Raw genomic sequence first — 25,523 nt, 5'->3', positions numbered from 1 at the left:
GATTGTATTCTTTTACTTGTTATATATACTAACAAAATATTGACAAAATGGACGGAAATGACTAAATTGTTACCATTTAATGAAATTAAAGACATATTTTTTATAAGGGACCAGTATGAATCTCACGATAGAGATAAGAGATCAAAAACATGTTTACATCTTCTTTTTTTTTTTTGCAAGTTGCAATAAAATTTAATGAATTATCAATCGACCATGGTAATAATTTGCTTGATAAGGGAGGATACTTCTTCAAAATTAAACTTTAATATTAACTATCATATACTTTGTGCTTGTTGTGAGTACAATCGTTGCTACGTATACTCTGTCTGGTGTTGTTCGAGCGAAAGGCGACAATATTTATGTGAAAGTGATCCCCTTCTTCAATGCCTTCCACTCTCTTTATATAGCTGATTTTGGGAGTTTTAGGGAGTTATAAGGAGTTGGATATGTTTGGACGGGTCAGAGTCATAATAGGCGAGTTGGATCATAAAGGGGATCCAAGTGGAATTAGTTACCAGATCAATCCGGTCTGCATTTGTGTCTATGTCATCCACGTGCTGAGCACGTGTTCTTCAAAATCATCAGAAGCCCTCTTGTATTTTCATGACCCTAGGCCCATACCATTTTAACAGGGGGTACCGAAGTATATTTGATATTATGGTCCATACTCAAATTGCATGAAGTGAAAGCTTTATGCCTCCTATATGTTATCCGTCGAAAAATGATATTATGGTCCATACTCAAATTGCATGAAGTGAAAGCTTTATGCCTCCTATATGTTATCCGTCGAAAAACTGAGCTCGGACCAACAAAGATGATATTCAAGTTGGATTCGAAATTATTATGATCACACAAAATTTAATCCATTGGATCAATATAAGTATGACCTCTTATTTTAAATTTTAGGAGTAGTTTATCTTCTTATTTTGACAACTCTTAAGTGGAAATTTTAAAGAGAAAAACCCGTGTGTTTGCTCACACTGAAGTAGTAGGGGTGGCTACATATATTGATATTTTAAAAATTACGACGAAGTTCCGTTATGCAGTACTGATATTTTTATTAATGAATTTTCCTAATTTTGTTTCGTCAAAAAAATAAAATTTACGAAACAAACATCCGTTTTAGTTTCAAATTTCTTTAGGAAGCACTTTGTCGATCATTGCTCAAACTCGAAGATTATAGAATAACTCTAATTATGCGCAAAAGTTCACATTCACACCAAAAACTCCCCTTTTAATTTTCATGTTACTTAAAAAAGAAGAAATGGGCATGTAATAAGTGAAAGGATGAAATACCTCTATAAGCTTGATGAAATCAAATCTACAAGGAAAGCAAACAAACGAGGAAATATACCCTAAAATAAAATCAAATACACCAACTAGTTAGTTAAATTAAAAAAATACAAACATATACAACAACAACTGGTTTCATTTCACAACCAAATGTCAAGAGGAGGGAATATCTAAGAAAGCTCTAAAATCCCATGATCCTATCCCACTAATATTCAATTCAACCTTATTTTGCAGACCAAGTCCTACATGAAGAAAGAAGACCCTAACCTAGTAGACTAGAGATAGAAAGAGAAAGTGGGAGAGAAGAGGCTTTCACGTTTTTCCTTCAATCACGGGATTCCACGTGGACCCTCTCCATTCATGGACCCCACTCTGACGTGTTACTTCTTCGGTGCAAAAACAAACTCAGATAACATACCAACATAACATACCATACAAGACTCATTTTAAATTAACAAAATCCAAGAACGAACCAAAGGGTGAAGCAAGCAAGCAAATAAGCAAATATTGAAATTGAAAATTGAAGAACATAAGGCCGTCCAAACGCGATTTCTTTTAATAAGCACTTATTTTATTTTTCTTCAGCTAGTACCATTTTTCTTTCTCTCACCGTTTTTATTACCTTCTCTCCGCATTCTAGGGCTTCAATTTCCCTAAACATTTTCCGAAATATTTGAAAATATTAGATTCATCCAAACAATTTTTTTTAAAAAAAAAAAATTAAAAAAAATTCTCGGAGAAGAAGAAGAAAACTCGAAATCGCGTAGATCGATCTTATTACTTATCAACATTTTCACCATTTTTGATCGAAACGCGTTTTTGTGCAGCTGCGATTATTGCAGCTTATTTGATTTTATTGATAATTGATTTTTGAATGGTGTTTTCTTTTTCCCTTTTCGGAGGGAGGAAGGGAAATCGTTGGATCTGGTGAATGTTGATGAGAAGAATCGAATGAGAGAGTTTTTGAAGGATCTGAACGATGAAATGGGTTAATTTGCTTAAAGACTTTAAAGAGAAGGTTGGTTTTACTCAATCGTCGTCCGCTTCGTCGCAACCACCGTCTGCTTCTACTTCTGCTGCTGTTTCTCCTTCTCGTGGTGATAACATCAACAACAATGCCTTCTTCTCAGCTTCGCAAAGCTCTTCTTCATCTCCTAACAGGTTTATATTTATCTATTTTTGCTTTTATTTTCCTATTTTGAAGTTTATTTTCCTTTTTTTTTTATGTGATTGAGGTTTTAGCGATGAAATTTTGTGATGATTTGAGTATGCATTGGCTTTGATTTGCTGAAAGATTAATAGAATAAGTTGTAATTGTTTTTTGTTATTTCAATTGAGAAAATGATGAAATAGATTTTGATTAGGGCAAATATAGATTTGTCTGTAGTTCAATGATCCTTTGCTAGTTTCCCATTTGCTGATATTTTTCTTCCAAGCTAGGTTTAGTTAACGAAATGGTGGAAAAATCTCGCCAGTTGGTTGAATTTGGAGTGCTTACTCTGTATGCGCGCATATTTTATGTGTTTTTTTGATGGTGTTATGCACAATTTGCGGTGCATTTGACTGCCACACTAGTATTTTAGTTGCGAACTTGCTTAACACCCCCATAACTTGGTCATATGTTTAGTTAGATTTTTCGATTTTGTCGGATTCTTCAACTGCATTTCCTTGAATGCGTTTTTCGCTTTACTAAATATACTACTAATATGGTAGTTACATTCCGTTTTGGAACTGGTGCCTTGTTCGCATATAGTAGTTATTTGTCGGTTATGGAAGCGCAACTGCAAGGTAGGTCATCTTTGCGTCATGGGTGCGTCAATCAAGGAATCGGGTTTTGAATTTTGGACTATTTGCTTGGATCCTTCTTTGTTTTTATTCTTTTATGACGCCATAATGGTCAGGTTTATTGATTAGAGAATGATGAAAATAAATGACTTATTTCCATTCATCAGTGAACATGCATATGCTGCTGTATAATTATTTTGTCGCAACATGGCAGGATTGACGGATTGTAGAAATGCCTTGCCTTGGTTTATTGTTTGGTCTATTTACTCTATGCTAAAATCCTTTTACCTTGTCCATCTTATCTCAAGTTATTGTGCTTTAAATCAGGGACAGACATGAGCTGGAATTGGATTTCAAGAGATTTTGGGAAGAGTTTCGGTCATCCAGCTCTGAGAAGGTTCTTATCATTGTTTGGTTTCTTTGATGATCTAATACATGTCTGTCCTGCACTGCTTAAGGGGATTAGGAGTTGCTAATGCTTAATCTCATTTTGTTGCAGGAAAAAGAAGCGGCCCTGAATTTGAGTATAGATGCTTTTTGTAGATTAGTAAGGCAGCAGGCTAATGTAGCTCAGTTAATTACCATGTAAGGAAACAATTTCTCCTTAGCTTCATTGCATTTCTGTACATGCCTTAATCTACATGCAACTTGATTGCTGTGAATGTATGCCCGTTCATGGTTAGATTTACTGTGAAAAACTGAACCAAACTGAAAAATTGTTCTTGAAAATTGAAGGGAACCGAATTAGTTCTTCGGTTCAGTGCATTTATCTTTATATTTTGAACCGAACTGGTTTTCTTATACAGAAACAAACAGATTCTCACAACCTACTTATGTTGGCCTGATGGTGTTGGCTTGGGACCTTGGAGTGTGCTCCTCCTCAAGGTCTCAAGTTCGATTCTCCCCGGTGCCAATTTGGGTGGGCTAATTTAGCCTCTTCAAAAAAAAAAAAAAAAAAAACGGATTCTCACTGCTGAAGTAGTTCAAGCACTTGACTCTAGTTAATCTTTAATAGTTGAAAGATATGATCCCTGTAACTGATTAAGAAACACATTCAGCAAAGAAGTTGAATTGGATCTACTGCTTTGTTGACATCATATTTTTATATTGGTTAACACCATTTTTTTTGGGGATAAACCCTAAACCAAAGGCAAAACGTGTTTACTAAAATTATTGAATTTTATATTGCTGGAATCTGATATTTCAAATAACGGAAAAAAAATACTGACCATCATCAATGAAACAACAAAAATATATCACAATTATCATAGTTGGTAAGAATTATTATCAGATAAACATTGACCAACATAACCGAGGCAAAGTATTGGATCGGGCGTAAATACAATAATAATGAATACATGTTGAGCGATGTAGGAACAAGGCCAGGAAGCACAAAGCGTATTGAGGCTGTTGTTGATCAACACGAAGCTTGAGACAGTAGCAAGTGAAGTTACAATACTCGAGTTAGATTAGTGTTTATTGACTCTATCAGTTCAGTTCTTTCTGTTAACGTTCTGAACTGAGTTTAAAGCTTCAGTTAGTGAATTGCGTGTAAAAGGCTAGGTTAGTTCACAAACTGACATCAACAATTCATTTCTTTACAGATAGGTTCAGATCGGTTCAATAGATAAGTTCAGTTTTTTGGTTTAATTGAACAGTCCTAGCGGTTATTTAGAATTATAGTCTAAACAACATTAGACTATAAGTTGTGAGAGGCAAAATGTTTTTTCTGTGTATTTGCTTTATCTGTCTACGGGGCGCAATGTTACTTAAGCTCTTATCTGTCTTGTTGTTTCACTTGGAGATAAATAAGCATTCATGAAGGTGTAAATGATGATATGCGAAGTTGTGCACTTAAATTGGAAGCCCTCTCGGTGATAATATGAATTTTAAATCTGTGGTTGATGCACTTTATGGGCCAGAAGGTCAAAAGCATTTTATAAAAATATGGATGGTATTTTCAATTGAAGGCAAAAAACTTTCACATTCCTGCTATAGTAGATTTAAAGACACCATTATCATACAAATAAACTTTAGATCTGGTCTGTGTCTTCCCATTTCTTTCTGAGAATTTTGAAAAAATATGGACTGTATATTTTGAAAAAAAAATGTTATCCATGTTGGCATTGGTGTTTGCTAACCGACTTTTAATAATATTGATGGTGAACAGGTTAGTTGAAACACATATATTCTCTTTTGTTGTGGGACGAGCGTTTGTAACCGATATAGAGAAGTTAAAGATCAGCAGTAAAACAAGATCTTTGGATGTTGCTCAAGTTTTGAAGTTTTTCTCTGAAGTCACAAAGGTTTGTCTTTGACATTTCTTTCTTGGGATGAGTATTGTTGCTGCTATTTATTTTGTTTTATCAATTAAATTTTGTTGATAGATACTCTTCTGTGCAGGATGACATCAGTCCCGGAGCAAATTTATTAACGTCAGTGGGAATCCTTGTATCTGGGGTATGCTTCTTAAAAGATTTAGTGCCAAGTCACCGTATTAGGAACAACACACAGTTGTGTTTCCATCTGACATCTGTTGTTTGTTTGATGGAAGTCTCAGTTTAATTAATATTTCTGACCTTTGTCATTCTTTTACTGTAGTGTTTAAATCCATTAGTTTTGTTGTTTAGTGTGGTAACTGCTTGGGGTTGCTGTATAACCATTGGATAGTTTTTCATTATTATAGTATTATACATTTGTCATGTTTTCTCATGAGCACTAACTCGTAGTTTTATTGTGTATTTTTTACAGCCTATTGACAAGCAATCTCTACTCGACTCCGGAATATTTTGCTGTCTAATCCATGTTCTCAATGCCCTTCTTGATCCTGATGTAACCATTCAAAGGCCAAATAGTGCTACTGATCATGAAGAACGGTTGGTCTTACAAAAAGAATATAATGTTGGTGTTGGGCAAAACCGGCGGCTCGAGGTTTCTTTCTCCTCATGATATATGTACCTTGTGTATCTCTTTCGTGTTTTTGCACATGTTGGATGGCACACAATTTTATCTTAAATTAGTTTTACATTTCCTTGTTTATGACAAACTTATGCTTGACAAGTCGTGGATGAAATGAATTTATTAACATCTAATGGGAGACTTTAAACTTATGTTATTGTCATATAAGATCTTAAGTCTCTCGAGTCCAAACCCTCACCATAGAAGAAAACCATAAAAACATTATTTCATTGTGAGTATATAACTGGGATAATCCAGGTCCCATTTGTACATTTTTTTTAAATTTGCATTTCAATCTATTTTCTTATGTAGGTAGAGGGAAGTGTCGTGCATATCATGAAAGCACTAGCTAGCCATCCATCAGCAGCTCAGAGTTTGATAGAGGATGATTCACTTCAGTTGCTTTTTCAAATGGTTGCCAAGGGGTCTTTGATTGTTTTCTCTCGTTATAAGGAAGGACTTATTCCATTGCACAGCATACAACTTCATAGACATGCTATGCAGGTAAAGTGGGGTTCACTTGTCTGCTGTTGAAATAAATTGTGAAAATTTTATAAATGTTGTTTATGATGAGTAGTTTGAGCTGATCCTATGCTTCTGGTGTTTAATGTTTGTGTCGCCGCTGTTTATATAATTTTAGATACTCGGTCTTCTTTTGGTAAATGACAATGGAAGCACAGCCAAATACATCCGCAAGCATCTCCTGGTATGTCATTGACTTTCAAATCTTAATACCGTTTGAAAGTAACTTGTCTTACAAAACCGATCTTACACTTTGTTTATAGTGTAGTTTGTGTTCAGCTTTTGGTACTTTAATTGCAGAATAGCATATAACAATGTTCAATATTAATGATGGGCGAGTTTGTGTGATTCTAGGATTTGAATTTTGTTATGAAAGATCTGCTTTGGTTACTTTCTCTTTGTCATTATAATCCAAAATTAAGTGAAAGCCAGTGTGCAAAGCCATAGTTGTTGCAATTTTCATGTAAAGGTCAAGTATATTCTGTTTTATGATGGAAATGTGAACTTGCAAAGCTTTAGGGAAGTGCAGGATAGAAAAACATATGAAGTATAAACATGTGGCTGGGGTGCTTACTATTTTGGCTTGGGAAGAAACTATAAAAATTCAAAATAATTGGATTACAAAGGCTATAGGAACATCAGTACATTCTGTTAAATGGTTGATTTTGTTTTCTTATCAATTTGTTCACTCCTCAATGAAAAGACAAGGCAATCAGCCTATATAATGGAAATGCGAACTTGCAAAGTTTTAGGGAAGTGCAGGATAGAAAAACATATAAAGTATAAACATGTGGCTGGGGTGCTTACTATTTTGGGTTGGGGAGAAACTATAAAAATTCAAAATAATTGGATTACAAAAGCTACAGGAACAACAATACATTTTGTTAAATGGTTGATTTAGTTTTCTTATCAATTTGTTCACTCTTCAAAGAAAAGACAAGGCAATCAGCCTATGTACAGAATAGAACTTATATAGCTAGTTCTTTATTAACAATTGACCAGATTAGAACTTGTACAGGCATGCCTTCAGCTACCAATATTAAATGTTTCAACATATGAGAAATGCTAGGAGCACTCCTTTTAACACTCACTCTCTTATTGGATGAAACACGTGGGTTTCACCACTTTATGTGGGATCCATTTCCAAAGTGTGAGACCCACATGAGTTTCACCCAATAAGAGAATGAGTGTTAGAGAGTGTGTTGAAATGAGTGTCCATAGCACTCCTCTTCAACATATATCTAGTTATCATAATCATGAAGCAACTTAACATCAGCACTGAATTTTTTTCTTGCTTAACCAAATAAAGTTTAGGTTGCAAAACTTTTGCTACTACCCTACAACTCATAGAGGTTCATTGAAGTCAGTCCAGATCTTAATGAACTAGTTAATTTTATGTTTGAAAATATCCACCTACTGATCATATTAGATGGTGTACAGGTCTTCATCTGAAATTAGCGTATACTGCTCTTATCATTGCTGTCGGATAGCACGATAATTATTTAATGTTCATATTAGTCATTTTATGCATTTCAAATTAACCCTTAATGCACCTTTGCTCAATGCAGATAAAAGTTCTTTTATTGGCTGTGAAAGATTTTGATCCTGATTGTGGAGATTCTGCTTATACCGTGGGCATTGTTGACTTGTTACTCAAGTGTGTTGAATTGTCATATAGAGCTGGTAATTTTCTAAGTGTTATATACTTTTAACAGTATCATTGTCTAAAAGCTGCTTGAGTGTATTCCTTTTTCCCATTAATGCTGGCTAGTTCTGATTTCTTAATTTGATTTTGCAGAGGCTGGTGGTGTCAGACTACGAGAGGATATACATAATGCCCATGGATATCAATTCCTTGTTCAATTCACACTAACTCTTTCCAACATGACAGAAAGTCAGGGCTTTCAATCCATTCCTTTTGATGATGACAAAGATGTTGCTTCAGATGGGTCCCAAAATAGCAGAGGACAAAATTTCAATGAACAAGAAAAATCTTCCATTCAATATCTTTCACCCACTCTGTCTAGGTTGTTAGATGTTCTTGTTAGTCTAGCCCAAACTGGGCTAGACGAGTCTCCACCTACATATGGGGGTAAGGGTTCTAAGTCTTCTCAGAGCAAGGGTGGTGGTCATAGCAAAAGTCGTACCTTATCTAGTGATTGGCTTGGTGATGAATTATGGGAGAAGGACAATGATAAAATCAAGGACCTTGAAGCAGTCCAGATGTTGCAAGATATTCTCCTCAAAGCCAGTAACCAGGAGTTGCAGGCCGAAGTATTAAATAGACTGTTCAAAATTTTTTCAGGTCATTTAGAGAACTACAAGTTGTGTCAACAATTACGCACCGTTCCGCTTTTAATCTTAAATATGGCTGGTTTTCCTTCTTCTTTGCAAGAGATAATCTTGAAAATTCTTGAGTATGCCGTGACTGTAGTAAATTGTGTTCCTGAGCAAGAGTTACTTTCACTTTGTTGCTTATTGCAGCAACCAATAACATCGGAGTTGAAGCAGACAATACTTTCTTTCTTTGTAAAACTCTTGTCCTTTGACCAACAGTACAAGAAAGTTCTGCGTGAAGTTGGTGTTTTGGAAGTTATGTTAGATGATTTGAAGCAACACAGGATTTTAGGTCCTGATCAACAGAATGTTAACCTCAACCTACCAGAGAGGAAAACTAGCTCAAGCAGCTTCAAGAAGCATATGGGCAATAAGGATGTCATTATCACTTCACCCAAGCTTATGGAATCTGGTTCAGGAAAGTTTCCTATTTTTGATGTTGAAGCTACCATTGCTATTGCCTGGGACTGCATGGTATCTTTGTTGAAGAAAGCTGAGGCCAATCAAGCTTCATTCCGCTCCGCTACTGGTGTGACTACCATGCTGCCTTTTTTGGTGTCTGATATACATCGTCCAGGGGTTCTTAGGATATTGTCATGTCTTATAATTGAAGATACCTCACAGGTTTGTAGGCACATTTTATAAAATTTACAATTTTTAAATTTTGACTGTGCGTATTAGCGTATACAAAAGTGCTATTAGTTTGAAAAATATTATCCTTGAATGTGCTATTTATCTTGGGGTGCATACTGCTTTTAAGATTACTCACTTTGCTTATTGCTCACTTGAAATCATCAAGGTGATTACCTTCTCTCATTATAACTTTTTCCAGGCTCATCCTGAGGAGTTAGGCGTGTTGGTTGAAATTTTGAAAAGTGGAATGGTAACCAGTGCTTCGGGATCTCAGTACCGGCTTTCCCTTGATGCAAAATGCGACACTATGGGAGCACTGTGGCGTATCTTGGGAGTTAATAACTCTGCTCAGAAGGTTTTTGGTGAAGCCACTGGTTTTTCCCTATTGCTCACAACACTCCATGGGTTCCAAAGTGATGGTGGAGACTTGGACCAATCTTCATTGAGTTTTTACGTAAAGGTTTTTACCTATTTGTTGCGTGTTGTAACTGCTGGAGTGTCTGACAATTCTGTTAATAGAATGAAGCTGCATGCAATTATATCGTCACAAACTTTCTTCGATCTTCTGTGTGAGTCTGGCTTACTTTGTGTGGAGCATGAAAAACAAGTCATCCAGTTGATGTTAGAACTTGCTCTTGAAATAGTTATTCCACCTTTCTTAGCATCAGAAGGTTTGACAAAACCAAATGCAATTGAGAACGAGTCTTCTCAGAGTCTTTTATTGACTCCCTCAGGTCCAATTAATCCTGATAAAGAGCGAGTTTACAATGCTGGTGCTGTTAAGATTTTGATTCGTTCATTATTGATGTTCACTCCTATGGTGCAGTTAAAACTTTTAGACTTAATTGAAAAGCTGGCTCGTGCTGGCCCCTTTAATCTCGAAAACCTCACCTCAACAGGTATTTTCTACGTTGTTTACTTCATTGCTTTTATTTGCTATTCTTGATGCTCACTGTTTTCATGGTATCTATAGGTTGTGTGGAACTTTTGCTGGATACAATCCACCCCTTTCTTTCGGGTTCATCTTCCTTACTCTCTCGTGCATTGAAGATTGTGGAAGTCCTCGGTTCTTACAGGTAGGGTGCATATTCTTATTGGCTGCTCTCTAAAGTTAATACATCCATTTTATCCGCTCCCCTATTTATATTTGAATTACAATACATTTCTGTTGATTAGGCTATCTGCATCTGAACTTCGTACGCTCATCAGATATGTTATGCAAATGAGGCTGAAAAATTCTGGTCATATAATTGTTGAAATGATGGAAAAATTAATTTTGATGCAAGACATGTCCTCAGAAAATATCTCTCTTGCACCATTTATGGAGATGGATATGAGCAAGATTGGGCATGCTGCCATTCAGGTTTCGTTGGGTGAAAGATCATGGCCTCCGGCTGCTGGTTATTCATTTGTTTGTTGGTTCCATTTTCAAAATTTTTTGAAGTCACCATCAAAAGATACCGACCCATCTAAAGTTGTCTCTTCCAAGAAGCGCTCTGGCCCAAATGGACTGCAGGAGAGACAAATTTTAAGGATTTTTTCTGTTGGTGCTACTAATAACGATGATGCAACCTATGCTGAACTTTATCTCCAGGAGGATGGCATTCTTACTCTTGCAACCAGCAATTCTTCTGTCTTATCGTTTTCTGGTTTAGATCTGGAGGAAGGAAGGTGGCATCACCTTGCAGTCATTCACAGCAAACCAAATGCTCTTGCTGGACTGTTTCAAGCTAGTGTTGCATATGTTTATCTAAATGGGAAGTTAAGGCACACTGGGAAGTTAGGATATTCACCCTCTCCACCTGGTAAACCATTGCAAGTCACAATTGGGACATCAGTTAATAACACGAGGGTTAGTGACTTAGCATGGAAACTACGCTCTTGCTATCTTTTTGAGGAAGTGCTTACACCTGGCTGTATCTGTTTCATGTATATACTTGGTAGAGGATATAGAGGGCTTTTTCAGGACACAGATCTTCTACAATTTGTACCTAACCAGGCCTGTGGTGGTGGTAGTATGGCCATATTAGATTCTTTAGACGCTGATTTGACTTTGGTTGCTACTGGTCAGAGAGTGGATGCTACTAGCAAGCAGGGAGACCTAAAGGCAGATGGAAGTGGAATTGTCTGGGATTTGGAGAGACTTGGAAACCTTTCTTTGCAGCTTTCAGGGAAGAAACTCATTTTTGCCTTCGATGGAACTTCTACAGAATTTATTCGATCTTCAGGTAGTTTTTCAGTGCTCAATTTGGTTGATCCTATGTCAGCTGCTGCGTCCCCTATTGGAGGTGCGTAACTAAATTTATGAAGTTACATCTTTTGTTTCTTTTTCCAGTAGGAATTTGTTTCTTCAATTAGTTTTATTGACATTTTTGGAGTTGCAGGTATTCCACGTTTTGGACGTCTCTGTGGAGATACTTACGTCTGCAAGCAAGATGTAATTGGAGAGACTATCCGTCCTATTGGTGGGATGGAACTTGTCCTCGCTCTTATTGAAGCTGCAGAAACTAGAGATATGCTGCATATGGCTCTGACTCTACTTGCCTGTGCACTGCACCAAAATCATCAAAATCTTAAGGACATGCAAACATATAGGGGATACCACCTGCTTGCGCTTTTTTTGCGTCGGAGAATGTCATTATTCGACATGCAATCTCTTGAGATCTTTTTTCAGATTGCTGCCTGTGAAGCTTCGTTTTCTGAACCCAAAAAGTTGGAAATTACCCAGACTAACTTGTCTCCCGCTGCATCACCGCAGGAAGCCAGTCTTGAGGATAATTTTTTGTCGAAGTTTCATGATGAGAATTCTTCAGCTGGGTCTCATGGAGACATGGATGATTTTTCTGTACCAAAAGATTCATTTAGTCACATTTCTGAGCTAGAAAATACTGATATTGCCGCAGAAACTTCAAATTGCATTGTCTTGTCAAATGCGGACATGGTTGAGCACGTCTTGTTGGATTGGACATTGTGGGTAACAGCCTCAGTTTCAATCCAAATTGCATTACTTGGTTTTCTTGAAAACTTAGTGTCTATGCATTGGTATAGAAATCATAACCTTACAATTTTGCGGCGAATCAACCTTGTCCAACATTTACTAGTTACATTGCAAAGGGGTGATGTTGAAGTTCCTGTCCTTGAAAAATTGGTTGTGTTGCTTGGGGTCATTTTGGAAGATGGGTTTCTATCTTCTGAGCTTGAAAATGTGGTTAGATTTGTGATAATGACATTTGATCCACCAGGGTTGACTCCACAACGTCCAATTATGAGAGAGTCAATGGGGAAACATGTGATTGTCAGAAATATGTTACTAGAGATGCTTATTGATCTGCAAGTCACAATTAAATCGGAAGAGTTGCTTGAGCAGTGGCATAAAGTTGTTTCTTCAAAGTTAATTACATATTTTCTTGATGAAGCAGTTCATCCAACAAGTATGAGATGGGTCATGACTTTACTTGGTGTGTGTATTACTTCCTCTCCAACATTTGCTCTTAAATTTCGAACCGGCGGAGGTTATCAAGGTTTGGTTCGGGTGCTCCCTAGTTTCTATGATTCCCCGGATATATATTATATTTTGTTCTGTTTGATGTTTGGCAAGCCAGTTTATCCTAGGTTACCAGAGGTCCGTATGTTGGACTTTCATGCCCTTATGCCAAATGATGGAAATTATACGGAACTTAAGTTTGTAGAATTGTTGGATTCTGTGGTTGCTATGGCAAAAACTACTTTTGATAGAGTAAGCATGCAGTCAATGCTTGCCCACCAAACTGGTAATCTTTCCCAGGCTGGTGCAAGCCTTGTGGCTGAGCTTGTAGAGGGAAATTCAGACATGGCTGGTGAACTTCAAGGAGAAGCTCTTGTGCACAAGACCTATGCTGCTCGCCTTATGGGTGGAGAGGCATCAGCTCCTGCTGCTGCAACTTCTGTCCTAAGATTTATGGTTGATCTAGCTAAGATGTGCCCCCCTTTTACTGCTGTTTGTAGGCGTCCAGAATTTCTTGAAAGCTGCATTGACTTGTATTTTTCTTGTGCAAGGTTTGTTTTGAGATGACCTCTCGGTATCTATTTTGCATTACTTTTAATTTCTTACCTCCATTCATAGTATTACATTGCATGAAATGAGTCCTTTTTATTGAACAAAAGCTTTCGTGCTTTCAGGGCTGCACATGCTGTTAAAATAGCCAAAGAACTCTCTGCAGTGACGGAAGAAAAAAGCTTCAATGATGGTGATGATACCTGCAGTTCCCAAAATACATTTTCTAGTTTGCCTCTGGATCAGGATCAGTCTGTCAAAACGTCCATTAGTGTCAGTAGCTTTCATCAGGGGCAGGTAAGTTCAAGTTCTGATGATATGGCTGCACCAGCAAACTCTAAGGTTGGTGAGAAATCAGACAATAACGTTACTGTAACTGCGCCAGAGTCAAATGTTACTGTAATTGAGCCAGAGTCAAATAAATCTGTTCATGAAGATACACAAACTGTTCAGAGCTTGGATGGTGATAATGCTGATCAGGGCTCTGTCTCATCTAGTGCACATGAGTTTAGCTTTCACAGTATCAAAGGCAACCTGGACATTCAGCTGCCAACAGATTCCCATAGTTCTGCATCGTTTGCTGTTCTGGATTCTCCCGTTTTTTCGGAAAAGTCCAGTTCTAGAACTCCTCTTACACCTTCTTCATCACCAGTTGTTGCGTTGACATCTTGGCTTGGAAGCTCAAGCCACAATGAAGCAAAATCTCCCTTAACTCCTACTCCTTCCTTCAATTCTTCAATGTCTGCTGGGGATTTCGATTCAACTTCAAACCTGAAGTCTAACTTTCAAGAGCCATCTGCTGCAAATGCTTACTTTACGGTAACCTCAAAGCTGCTTTTGGATATAGACGACTCTGGATATGGTGGTGGTCCATGCTCTGCTGGGGCTACTGCTGTGTTAGATTTCATTGCAGAGGTGCTTTCCGATTTTGTGACAGAGCAGGTGAAAGCATCACAGCTAATAGAGATCATCTTGGAAAGCGTTCCTCTATATATTGATAGTGAATCTGTGTTAGTTTTCCAAGGACTGTGCCTTGGGCGATTTATAAACTTCCTTGAGAGGCGACTGCTGCGTGATGATGAAGAAGATGAGAAAAAGTTAGATAAGATTCGCTGGTCATCAAATTTGGATGCTTTGTGCTGGCTGATAGTGGATCGTGTATACATGGGTGCTTTTCCTCAACCTTCAGGGGTACTGAAAACTCTTGAGTTCTTGTTGTCGATGTTGCAATTAGCAAACAAAGACGGTAGAATTGAAGATGCTGCTCCCAGTGGAAAGAGGCTCTTATCAATTGCAAGAGGAAGTAAGCAACTTGAGGCTTATATACATTCAATTCTTAAGAACACTAATCGGATGATATTATACTGCTTCCTCCCAAATTTTTTGGTCAGTATAGGGGAGGATGATCTCCTTTCGCGGTTGGGTTTTCTCGGGGAACCTAAAAAGAGACTGTCCTCAACTTCATCCCAGGATGATTCAGTTATTGATATATACACTGTCTTGCAATTATTGGTTGCTCATAAAAGAATAATATTCTGTCCCAGCAATACCGATACAGATCTTAATTGCTGTCTATGTGTGAATCTAGTATCTCTTCTCTGTGATAAAAGACATAATGTACAGAATATTGCTATTGATTTGTTCAAGTATCTTCTGGTACATAGGAGGGCTGCGCTAGAAGACTTGCTTGTTTCTAAACCTAATCAAGGGAAGCAACTTGATGTACTTCATGGTGGTTTTGATAAATTATTGACTAGAAGTTTATCTGAGTTTTCCGAGTGGTATCAGAATACTGAACAGATTGTGAATAAGGTATTGGAGCAGTGTGCTTGCATTATGTGGGTGCAGTATATTGCAGGATCAGCAAAGTTTCCAGGAGTAAGAATCAAAGGGATAGAAGGTCGTCGAAAGAGGGAAATGGGAAAGAAATCTCGAGAAGCTGCAAAATTAGATTTAAGGCACTGGGAGCAGGTAAATGAGCGAAGATATGCACTGGATTTAGTTCGTGATGCAATGTCCACTGAGCTGAGAGTTGTTAGGCAAGATAAGTATGGATGGATTCTGCATGCTGAGAGTGAGTGGCAATGCCATCTTCAGCAACTTGTGCACGAACGAGGGATATTTCCACTCAGTAAATCCTCTTTGACGGAAGAGCCAGAATGGCAGCTTTGTCCAATTGAAGGTCCGTATCGAATGCGGAAAAAACTTGAGTGCTGTAAACTTAAAATTGATACTATACAAAATATTCTTGATGGACAGTTTGAATTAGAGAAACCAGAATTGTCTAAAGGAATAGTTGACAATGGTCCTGATGCATCCGATTCAAAACCTTATTTTCCACTGTTGACTGATGGTGGCAAACAGAATAGTTCCGATGGTGAGCTGTATGGACCTTTTTTTGATGATAAGTTGGAGAGTGTTAAAGATGCAGTTTCTGATAAGAATGAGTGGAATGAAGACAAGGCTAGCAGTATGAATGAAGCAAGCCTGCATTCTGCACTTGAGCATGGTGCCAAGTCTAGTGTAGTATCAGTCCCAATTGAAGAAAGCACACTAGGAAGATCTGATATGGGATCTCCGAGGCAATCTTCTTCTGTAAAAGTTGATGATTTTAAGATTGCCGATGATAAGTCTGATAAAGAAGTGCATGATAATGGTGAATACTTAATCAGACCTTTTCTGGAACCTTTGGAGAAAATAAGATTTAAATATAACTGTGAACGGGTTGTAGGTCTCGACAAACATGATGGTATATTCCTAATAGGTGAATTCTGTTTGTATGTGATTGAAAACTTTTACATTGATGACTCTGGCTGCTTTTGGGAGAAGGAATGTGAAGATGAACTCTCAGTCATTGATCAGGCTTTGGGTGTCAAGAAAGATGCTAATGGCAGTTTAGATTTTCAATCCAAATCAACTTTGTCGTGGAGCACAACAGCTAAATCATTGGTTGGTGGAAGAGCATGGGCCTACAGTGGTGGTGCATGGGGAAAGGAGAAAGTACATACCAGTGGAAATTTACCGCATCCTTGGCGCATGTGGAAGCTTGATAGTGTCCATGAGATTTTGAAGCGCGATTACCAGCTTCGACCAGTTGCTGTTGAAATATTTAGCATGGATGGATGTAATGATCTTTTGGTCTTCCATAAAAAAGAGAGGGAAGAAGTTTTTAAAAATCTAGTTGCAATGAATCTTCCACGGAATAGCATGTAAGAGTTATTTCTTTTGGTTTTATTGATTTGTTACAACATATTTGTCGCCAGTTTTGTGTTTTTTATATTTCTAGCAAGTAGCATAATGCTTTTAACGTCATTGCTGGTTTGGAACTTGGGCATTTATGGTGCAATATTGATGATGAATTGTAACATAAAATCTAAAGATGGGAAATATGTGCTATCACTCAAGCACTTCTCTTCTTTAGATGCTTTAGTGTTGTTGCATATGATTGCCTGTTTTGCTTTGTTTTTTTAATATTGTTGTCTACATTGTATCAGGCTGGACACAACTATTTCGGGATCATCAAAACAAGAAAGCAATGAAGGCAGCCGTCTTTTCAAAGTAATGGCAAAATCCTTTTCAAAAAGGTGGCAAAGTGGAGAAATAAGCAACTTCCAGTACCTCATGCATCTCAACACCTTGGCAGGACGTGGATATAGTGATCTTACCCAATATCCAGTCTTTCCATGGGTCCTTGCAGATTATGAGAGTGAAAATCTTGATTTGTCTGACCCAAAAACATTCCGTAGGCTTGATAAACCAATGGGCTGTCAGACTCCGGAAGGTGAAGAGGAATTTATAAAAAGGTTGGTCCGTATGAATTGAGGTCAAGTTCTTGTCGCATGTTTCAACTTGTCTTTTATTATATATTTTTTTTTGACGAGAAAATTTAATGCATTTCATTTAAAAAAAGAGTAGAGATAAGAGATGGAATTCGAATGAAAATACAGAAATTAGCATGACATGGAGCTACCCTAGGTAAACTATGAGCAACTTCATTGGCTTGTCTCCTAATAAACCTCACATCACTGGCTTGTATATGATGTGTTGTTTGCAATTATTACCTGGGGATTATTGGCAAAAATATTTTGCTGAGTTTCTTGAAGCATGCCAATAAAATAAAATTTGTATACATTCACAAACCGAATATTTTTATAAACAATAATATCGTGGAAGGAGGCATCAGAACAATTTTTGTATTTGCAGGAAACTTATGGTTTTGTACACTTACCCGTGAGTTAATGTGTTATCATTATATCATGGAGAAACTTGATATTGTAATCATCATACCTTATCTTGTAAGATACTTTACCTTCTGGTACATCTCATTTACTTTATCATTTTTTATTAGATATGATAGCTGGGATGATCCAGAAGTTCCAAAGTTTCATTATGGATCTCATTATTCTAGTGCTGGCATCGTCCTATTCTATCTCCTCCGTCTGCCGCCATTCAGTATTGAGAATCAAAAGCTTCAGGGCGGCCAGTTTGACCATGCTGATCGCCTTTTCAATAGTGTAAGGGATACTTGGTTAAGTGCCGCTGGGAAGGGAAACACATCTGATGTGAAGGAACTGATTCCAGAATTTTTTTATATGCCCGAGTTCTTGGAGAATCAATTCAATCTTGACTTGGGAGAGAAACAGTCCGGCGAGAAGGTTATACTAGTGCAGTATATTATTGCTAATTTAAGTCTTCAAGAACCAAAATGCAGGTTAAGTTACTAGTATATTTAATCACTTTCGTTTTTCTTTTAGGTTGGGGATGTTATGCTACCTCCGTGGGCGAAGGGTAGCGCTCGAGTGTTCATCAGTAAGCATAGGGAAGCTCTTGAATCTGATTTTGTCTCAGAAAATTTGCATCACTGGATAGACCTAATTTTTGGATATAAGCAGAGAGGGAAGGTGGGTATTTCATTTTGCTATACAGATACTTGTCCCCAATCTTGTTTGAATGATCTCGTAATTACTGAATCTAATTATTGTATTGCTTAGTTTTATATTTATTTTTATTGAATTTTTGCTCTTCAAAGACTTTATGTCAAGCAGAATTAATTTTTCATTTGGTTGCAATAACAAAAAAGGCTTTCATTTTTAAAAGTAGTTATAATTTAAGTTGTTTTTAGTAGCTTCACATAATCTGAAATCTGATTTGAATTTTATTCAAAAGCTTAATCAAACACCATAAAAAAGTTTTAAAGCATTTCCACGTTTATTGATGATCCTGTCAAGAAATATGTTTTTGACAACCTCTCAAAAAAAAGAATATTGTTTTTGACAGACGCGCTAATTTCACGCCCTTTCGATTCCAGAAATATTTCATCTCTTCTGTTCCTAATATCTACTTTCCTGTACAATGGGCAGGCTGCTGAGGAATCAGTCAATGTGTTCTATCATTATACTTATGAAGGGAGTGTAGACATAGATTCAGTTACAGATCCTGCCATGAAAGCATCCATTTTAGCACAAATTAATCATTTTGGTCAGACACCAAAGCAACTGTTCCTCAAAGCTCACGTGAAAAGGCGAACTGACAGAAAACTTCCTCCCCATCCCCTTAAACATTCCAGTCATCTTGCTCCGCATGAAATCCGCAAAAGTTCTTCACCTATCACTCAAATTGTCACTCTCTACGATAAAATTCTCATCGCAGGAACTAACAATTTGCTTAAACCAAGAACATATACCAAATATGTTGCTTGGGGCTTCCCTGATCGTAGCCTGCGATTTTTGAGCTACGAACAAGATAGACTTATTTCAACACATGAAAATTTACATGGAGGTCATCAAATTCAGTGTGCTGGTGTTAGCCATGATGGTCAGATTCTGGTTACTGGGGCAGATGACGGGCTTGTTAATGTTTGGAGAGTCAGTAAATTTGGGCCCCGTGCCTTACGTCGCTTGAAGTTGGAGAAGCCACTTTGTGGGCACACAGCCAAAATCACTTGCCTTCAAGTATGCCAGCCTTACATGCTTATTGTGAGTGGATCGGATGATTGCACAGTTATTATATGGGATCTGAGCTCGATGGCATTTGTACGGCAGCTCCCAGAATTCCCAGCACCGGTTTCAGCAATTTTTGTTAATGACTTGACTGGAGAGATTGTTACAGCAGCTGGTATTCTTCTGGCGGTTTGGAGTATCAATGGGGATTGCCTGTCAATGATCAACACATCACAACTGCCTTCTGATTCTATTCTCTCAGTGACGAGCAGTAGATTTTCTGATTGGCAGGAAACAAAGTGGTACGCAACAGGCCATCAGAGTGGTGCTGTCAAAGTGTGGCAAATGGTTCACTGCTCTGACCCTGATAGCTCTCTCAGCAGATCAGGTGCAGGTGGGTTCAGAGTGTTAAACCTTGGTGCAAAGGAGCCAGAATACAGATTGATCTTACGCAAGGTACTCAAGTTCCATAAGCATCCGGTTACTGCTCTTCATCTCACAACCGATATGAAGCAGTTATTAAGTGGGGATTCGGGAGGGCATTTGCTTTCCTGGACACTGCCTGATGAGAGTCTGCGAGGTTCATTAAATCAGGGGTGAAGCCTGTGAATGATAATTAATTGTGCTGACTTTGGCTTTTGACCAGCCTTTATTGTTGAATCCTAACATTGGCTTCTGATGGATCTCAATTGTTGAAAGACGGGTTCATGTTCCTAATTAGCGAAATTTACAAAAGAATGCTGGCCGGATTGAAACAGGGAAAACAAGGTTGACAAAGAAAAGATGAGACCACACCACATGCAGAGAGCTAACTAAGCTATATGCGTGAAGAGTACCATGTGTTCAATTTGTAGGTGAAGCATCAATCAGTGAAGAAAGCTGGGTGCAAAGTGGAAAAGGAGAAAGCAAATGTTGCCTGCGGTTTTGTATTTTTGGTGACTGGCGGACAATATTTTGATTTTGCCAAGAGAGATCTACTGTTCTTTCTTTGATGTACATATGTGAAGCAGCTTGTAATGTTGTGTATTTAAGTTGTATAGTAAAAAAGGCAAGTCGTTAAGTGGAATGTGATTGAAATGATAGGCCTTATGAGAGGTATGGTTATGGGACAGTTGGTGGGATGAGTATAATATACTTTAAGGGAAATTCTTTTTCCATAGTGACATTGGGGTATTTCTTTAATGTGCCCCTAAAAGTAAAGAAAGAAACTAAAAGGTCATTTCCTTTGATTTTCACGTTGTCTGAATATTTCCTCATTTTATTTGCCTTTTTTTTTTTCTTCTTTTCTTTAGGTAACGACAAACATATTTTATTAAATGAGATCACAAGGGCTACTTCAGTATAAATGAAAACACAAATAGACAGGGAAAAATATATATTTTGGTCAAATGTTTGTTGTCTCGCATTTGCAGTTCTAATGGTCTGCCGTTTTTATTGACAAAAAATAATTTAGTCAATTAGAGTATACAACAACAACCAACCCTTATCTCCTTAAGTGGAATCGGGCTACATGACAATGAGAGTATAATAGAAAATTACTTCCTAATTCCTACGTCTCTATTATAGGACTGTAAAATTTTGTCGATCCTTTTACCTTCCAAGTTTCAAGATGCAACAATTATTTTCCAGAAAAATATAACCAATTAAATGAAGAGAATGACAAAATAAACACAATTTTTCTCTTATTAATGGAATGATACTTTGAAAAGAGAATGTATTTTGACAAATTTCATGTAAAAACTATTTTTCTTTTGTGAAATAAAAACTGCTTTTCTTTTGTCAAAAAAATAAAAACTGCTTTTCTTAATTTTGTATTTATATCAAGGGTGCTCAATTGCTAAATGTTACTTTGTCCGTTGTTTTTTTATAAGAACATTTAACAAATTTCACGAGTATTAATAAAAGTAATTAGAGTAATAAATTTTAGGAGTCACTTTTACACATTCAATTGTACAATTATTGGGATTTGGATTCACTGCAGTTGCAAAAAGCCTGCAGTCACTGCAGTCACGTTTTACTAACCGTTAGATTCATCCAAAGATCATAAAAGAGCCACGCCTTCCATTCTTAAATTGAAACAACACTTCCTAATTATCTCCTTCTTCACCGTCCACCCACAAACTATACAAGGAACACATGCTCGGTTCTTCTGCCATCGACATTGAACATCAATCTCAAGTCCTCATTGATGTTCCTGTATTTTATGTTGTCATAACAGCACAACTTGCAACAAATTATTTATTTGATTTCAAGTTCAAATGAAGCAAATTAAATTAAATTAAATTAAATTAAAACTAAATATGGGTTTATAAAAAAACAGGGATAACAAATGAAATCAAAATTAATTGATTTTTCAGTTCAACTTTTAAACACTCTGAAAAAATTGAAACTTGTTCAAAGTTTTAAGAGCCAAAGGAAAATATAATAGCTTATTGTCGTCTGATTTCGTAGAGTTCATAGTCTAATCTGGTTAAGATGTGAAATCCATTGAAGCTTTGCTTTTAATTGAAATCCATTGGTCTCGTGGATTACTTCGTTTATCATAGAGAGGAAGGCGTGGCTTTTTATAATCTTTGGATGAATCTAACGGTTAGTATAACGTGACTGCAGTGACTGCAGGCCTTTTGCAACTGCAGTGAATCTAAATCCCAATTATTGATAGCATTATATAGAAAAAAATAAATATCTCGACGGTAAATTAAACTAAAGAATATTTAAAGAATAATATTATTAAATGAGATGAAATAATTATTTACTTATGAATTTACTAACACAGTAAGACCTTGACACCCAAACAAAGGGTGTGAGTAAGAAGGTGTGTTTGTCTTATAGTAAAACTAATCAAATGGTTTTGTTTACAATTCAACGAGGACCTACAATATTGTAAGAGGAATTACTTTTCCCACCCTATGACCTTCTCCCGCGCCATGTAAAATTTCCAAAAATGCCCTTGTGTATTCCGGATTTTAAAATCCGGATTCATGTTTACTATTTTGGATTTTATAATTCGGACAATTTTTATGTATAATCAGCCATCAGACTCTCACATTTCAGCAGTTTTGAGTTTTTCTTTTAAAAACAACAAAAAAACTAAGTAAAAAAAATGCTAAAAACATGTCAAATAAAATCATAAAAATATAAAAATAGCACCAAAAAATTCTAAAAATCAAATAAAACTAATGCAAATTTTTTCGGAATTTTCTGAGAATATGAAAAATTAAAAAAAATTAAAAATGGGTCTAAACGATGGAATTTTGGATTTTGAGGGGCGGAGTCTCGTAAGAAGTTCCTTCCAGGGGAGTCATGGTCCTTGAATTTTTTCTGATTTTCTGGAGAAGTTTCGGAGCAATCCGATCAAGTAGCCCGAAAACCCGATTTTTGACTAAGAACAGGTAACAATGACCCAAAAATAGAAGGATGAGAGTTAGGAAGATTAATATTGTCCCTAAAATGACTATCCATGTTACAAACATGTTTAGAATTTGTGCTGATACAGTTCGAATTATATAATCCGAACTATTTTACCTTGAAAAAGGGTGTTTAGGGGGATTCCGGATTATGTAATCCGGAAACATCATGTAACGCGCCCTATTTTTTGAAGTTTCCGGATTAAAAAATCCGGAAAAATCCGTTACTCATTTTTTCACCCTTTAACAAAAGAAAACACCACCGGATTATAAAATCCGGGAACTCAAGGGCATTTTTGGAAAAAATAGGGCGCGCGAGGAAACACACAGGGTGGGAAAAGTAAATCCCTATTGTAAGATCGTGTCAAATTCAGTAACAACTTGAGATGTCTATTGAAATAAGCAACCACGACTCTGTGATCCATTTACCACATGTGCATAATAAAAAAAATTAAAAAAATTTCTTGAAACAAATGTTGTCTATTGAAATAAGCAACCATGACTCTGTGATCCATTTACCACATGTGCATAATAAAAAAAAAAAAATTAAATTATTATATTTTAAATTTGAATAAAATAAATTTCTTGAAACAAATGTTGTTAAAATAAAATTATAAAAAAAACATGTATATTTTGTTGATAGAAGTACTGCCACTTGCCTATATTTTTGTGCATGAGAAAACTCATCTAACATAATCTTTCATTCATCCTCTGGTGCAGGGCTAATAACATCAGGAGTCAGTGTAACGCCCGTTTCGATTATTTAATTATTTTAATGAGTTTTAGAATATATTTATATGATTAGTGTGATTTATGAGATTTATGTGATTTTAGAGAAATTTATGAGACGTTGTGACTTATTTTATTGTTTAATAAAATAAGATTCGAAAATAAAATAAATATTAAGTTGTGGGGTTATTTTGTGTAGAAATATATTTGTTATTTGATGTATAGATATATTTGTTATTTTGTGTAGAAATATATATGTTATTTGGTGTAGAAATATATTTGTTATTTTGTGTAGAAATATATATGTTATTTAGTGTAGAAATATATTTGTTATTTTGTGTGGAAATATATATGTTATCTGGTGTAGAAATATATTTGTTATTCAGTGAAGAGGTATATTTGTTATTTGGTGTTAAAATATTATATACATATATATTTTGATGAAATATGCTATTATGTGTTATTTGGTGTATTAATATTATTAAGTGGGAGAGATATATTTAATTTAGAAATAAATAAGATTATGAGGAAAAGAGTAATTTTGAGGTGTAAGAGAAATTAGATGAGGGGTTATAAATAAGAGAAGTTAGGTTTAGAAAGACATAGAACGTACGATCAGTTTTTGGAGAAAACAAGGTTTAGAGAGAAGAGAAGAAAAGAGAAGAGAAGAGAAGACAAAGAGAAGAGAGAAGAGGCTGCATCGATAATTCTAAGGTAAGGGTGAGACTAGCATTCAATCTTATTATGTGTATGATTCTAACGATTAGATTTAACGAGTTGTAGGAAGAGTTTTTGAGAGATCGAGAATTAGGGTTTAAGTGAAGAATTGAGAATTAATGGTTGTTGTTGTTTGATTTTGATGATTAGAGAAATTAGGTTTCACTCAAAATTGATGAAATATAATGTTGTTGTTGATGAATTCATGGTTGCTTGTTGCTGTTATTGTTATGATATGTTTTTGTTAATGATTGCAATGGGTAATCATAATCATAGAACTTGAAGTGAATTTATGTTGTTCTTGAAGGTTTTCATGAAAAATGGGTCAAATGGTGATTTTTGTTGAATGGGTGTTTTAGTTCAAGTTTTATATGGATTTGGGTGTCTTTTCATGTTTAGAAACGTTTAAACAAACTTTGGGACCAAATTTGGGCTTAGGGGATTCAAAATTGGGATTTTGGGATGAAAAATGGAGTTTTCCCGAGAGATATCTCTGACAGCATTCTCTGTTTCATGTTATTGCATCTTTTTCACACATTTCAGTTTTGAATTGGCTTTAGGTGTAAACATGAAAGTTGTAGGTATGGATGTTAGCTTTCTAATGCCGTTGGTTTGACTTCAAAAGGATTGATAGAACTTGAGTTATGGTCAAATTACTGCACGTAGGTCACAGTGAATTTTTATGGACTTTCAGCACAACTTTTCCGAATTTAAAATGAAAACTGGTATTGATCGGTACAGAATTGGTCTTAGGCGTAAACATTGAAGTTTTAGATAATTTTGTTAGCTTTCCTGTGGCTTTGGTTTGACGTGAATATGATTTTTAGTTTTTGAGTTATGATGAAAATACTCCAAGGAGGTCATAGCGAAATTGTACGGTGACAGCATTCTCTGTTTCATGTTTTTGCGTTTTGTTCATATGTTTCTGTTTGGAATTGATCTTTGTTGTAAACATGAAATTTGTTGATAATTGTGATATCTTTCCAGTAGCCTTGGTTTGACATGAAAATATGTTGTGCATAATTATTTATGTTCTTACAAAGATGCATGATGAATTGTTGATACTTGAATACGATGATATATGATGAATTAATTGTGTGCTGTCATGTTGCTGTTAATATTATCAATGTGATATTGTTATATCAGTATTAATGTGAATTATATATGATG

General features: G+C 36.2%; 1 protein-coding gene across 1 annotated transcript; it reads left to right on the top strand.

Annotated features, from left to right (window-relative positions):
* Window positions 1-1,712: 1,712 nt before the first annotated feature.
* Window positions 1,713-20,735, top strand: LOC146956481 (protein SPIRRIG-like). Its single transcript, XM_085729101.1, has 19 exons — window positions 1,713-2,454; window positions 3,406-3,475; window positions 3,578-3,663; window positions 5,249-5,384; window positions 5,482-5,538; window positions 5,830-6,009; window positions 6,349-6,540; window positions 6,677-6,742; window positions 8,127-8,241; window positions 8,357-9,519; window positions 9,728-10,427; window positions 10,502-10,604; window positions 10,705-11,816; window positions 11,913-13,563; window positions 13,687-16,770; window positions 17,056-17,364; window positions 17,910-18,216; window positions 18,316-18,462; window positions 18,922-20,735. The coding sequence occupies exons 1-19, from the start codon at window positions 2,273-2,275 to the stop codon at window positions 20,098-20,100; spliced, it is 10,839 nt and encodes a 3,612-aa protein (XP_085585227.1). The 5' UTR covers window positions 1,713-2,272; the 3' UTR covers window positions 20,101-20,735.
* Window positions 20,736-25,523: the final 4,788 nt, after the last annotated feature.

Source organism: Medicago sativa, chromosome 1, assembly GCF_051527215.1.
Source record: "Medicago sativa cultivar Bolivia chromosome 1, Bolivia_mono, whole genome shotgun sequence".
NCBI lineage: Eukaryota > Viridiplantae > Streptophyta > Magnoliopsida > Fabales > Fabaceae > Medicago > Medicago sativa.
Note: the sequence above shows the minus strand (reverse complement) of the source record. Positions and strands in the feature narration are given on the sequence as shown.

What these genes read in the sequence shown, in the direction of transcription:
- LOC146956481 (XM_085729101.1), top strand. Translation starts at nt 2,273, where the DNA reads ATGAAATGGGTTAATTTGCTTAAAGACTTTAAAGAGAAGGTTGGTTTT. An exon ending in TGCTGCGTCCCCTATTGGAG is followed by an intron (nt 11,817 to 11,912) that starts GTGCGTAACTAA and finishes TTGGAGTTGCAG; the next exon opens with GTATTCCACGTTTTGGACGT. An exon ending in GATATAAGCAGAGAGGGAAG is followed by an intron (nt 18,463 to 18,921) that starts GTGGGTATTTCA and finishes TACAATGGGCAG; the next exon opens with GCTGCTGAGGAATCAGTCAA.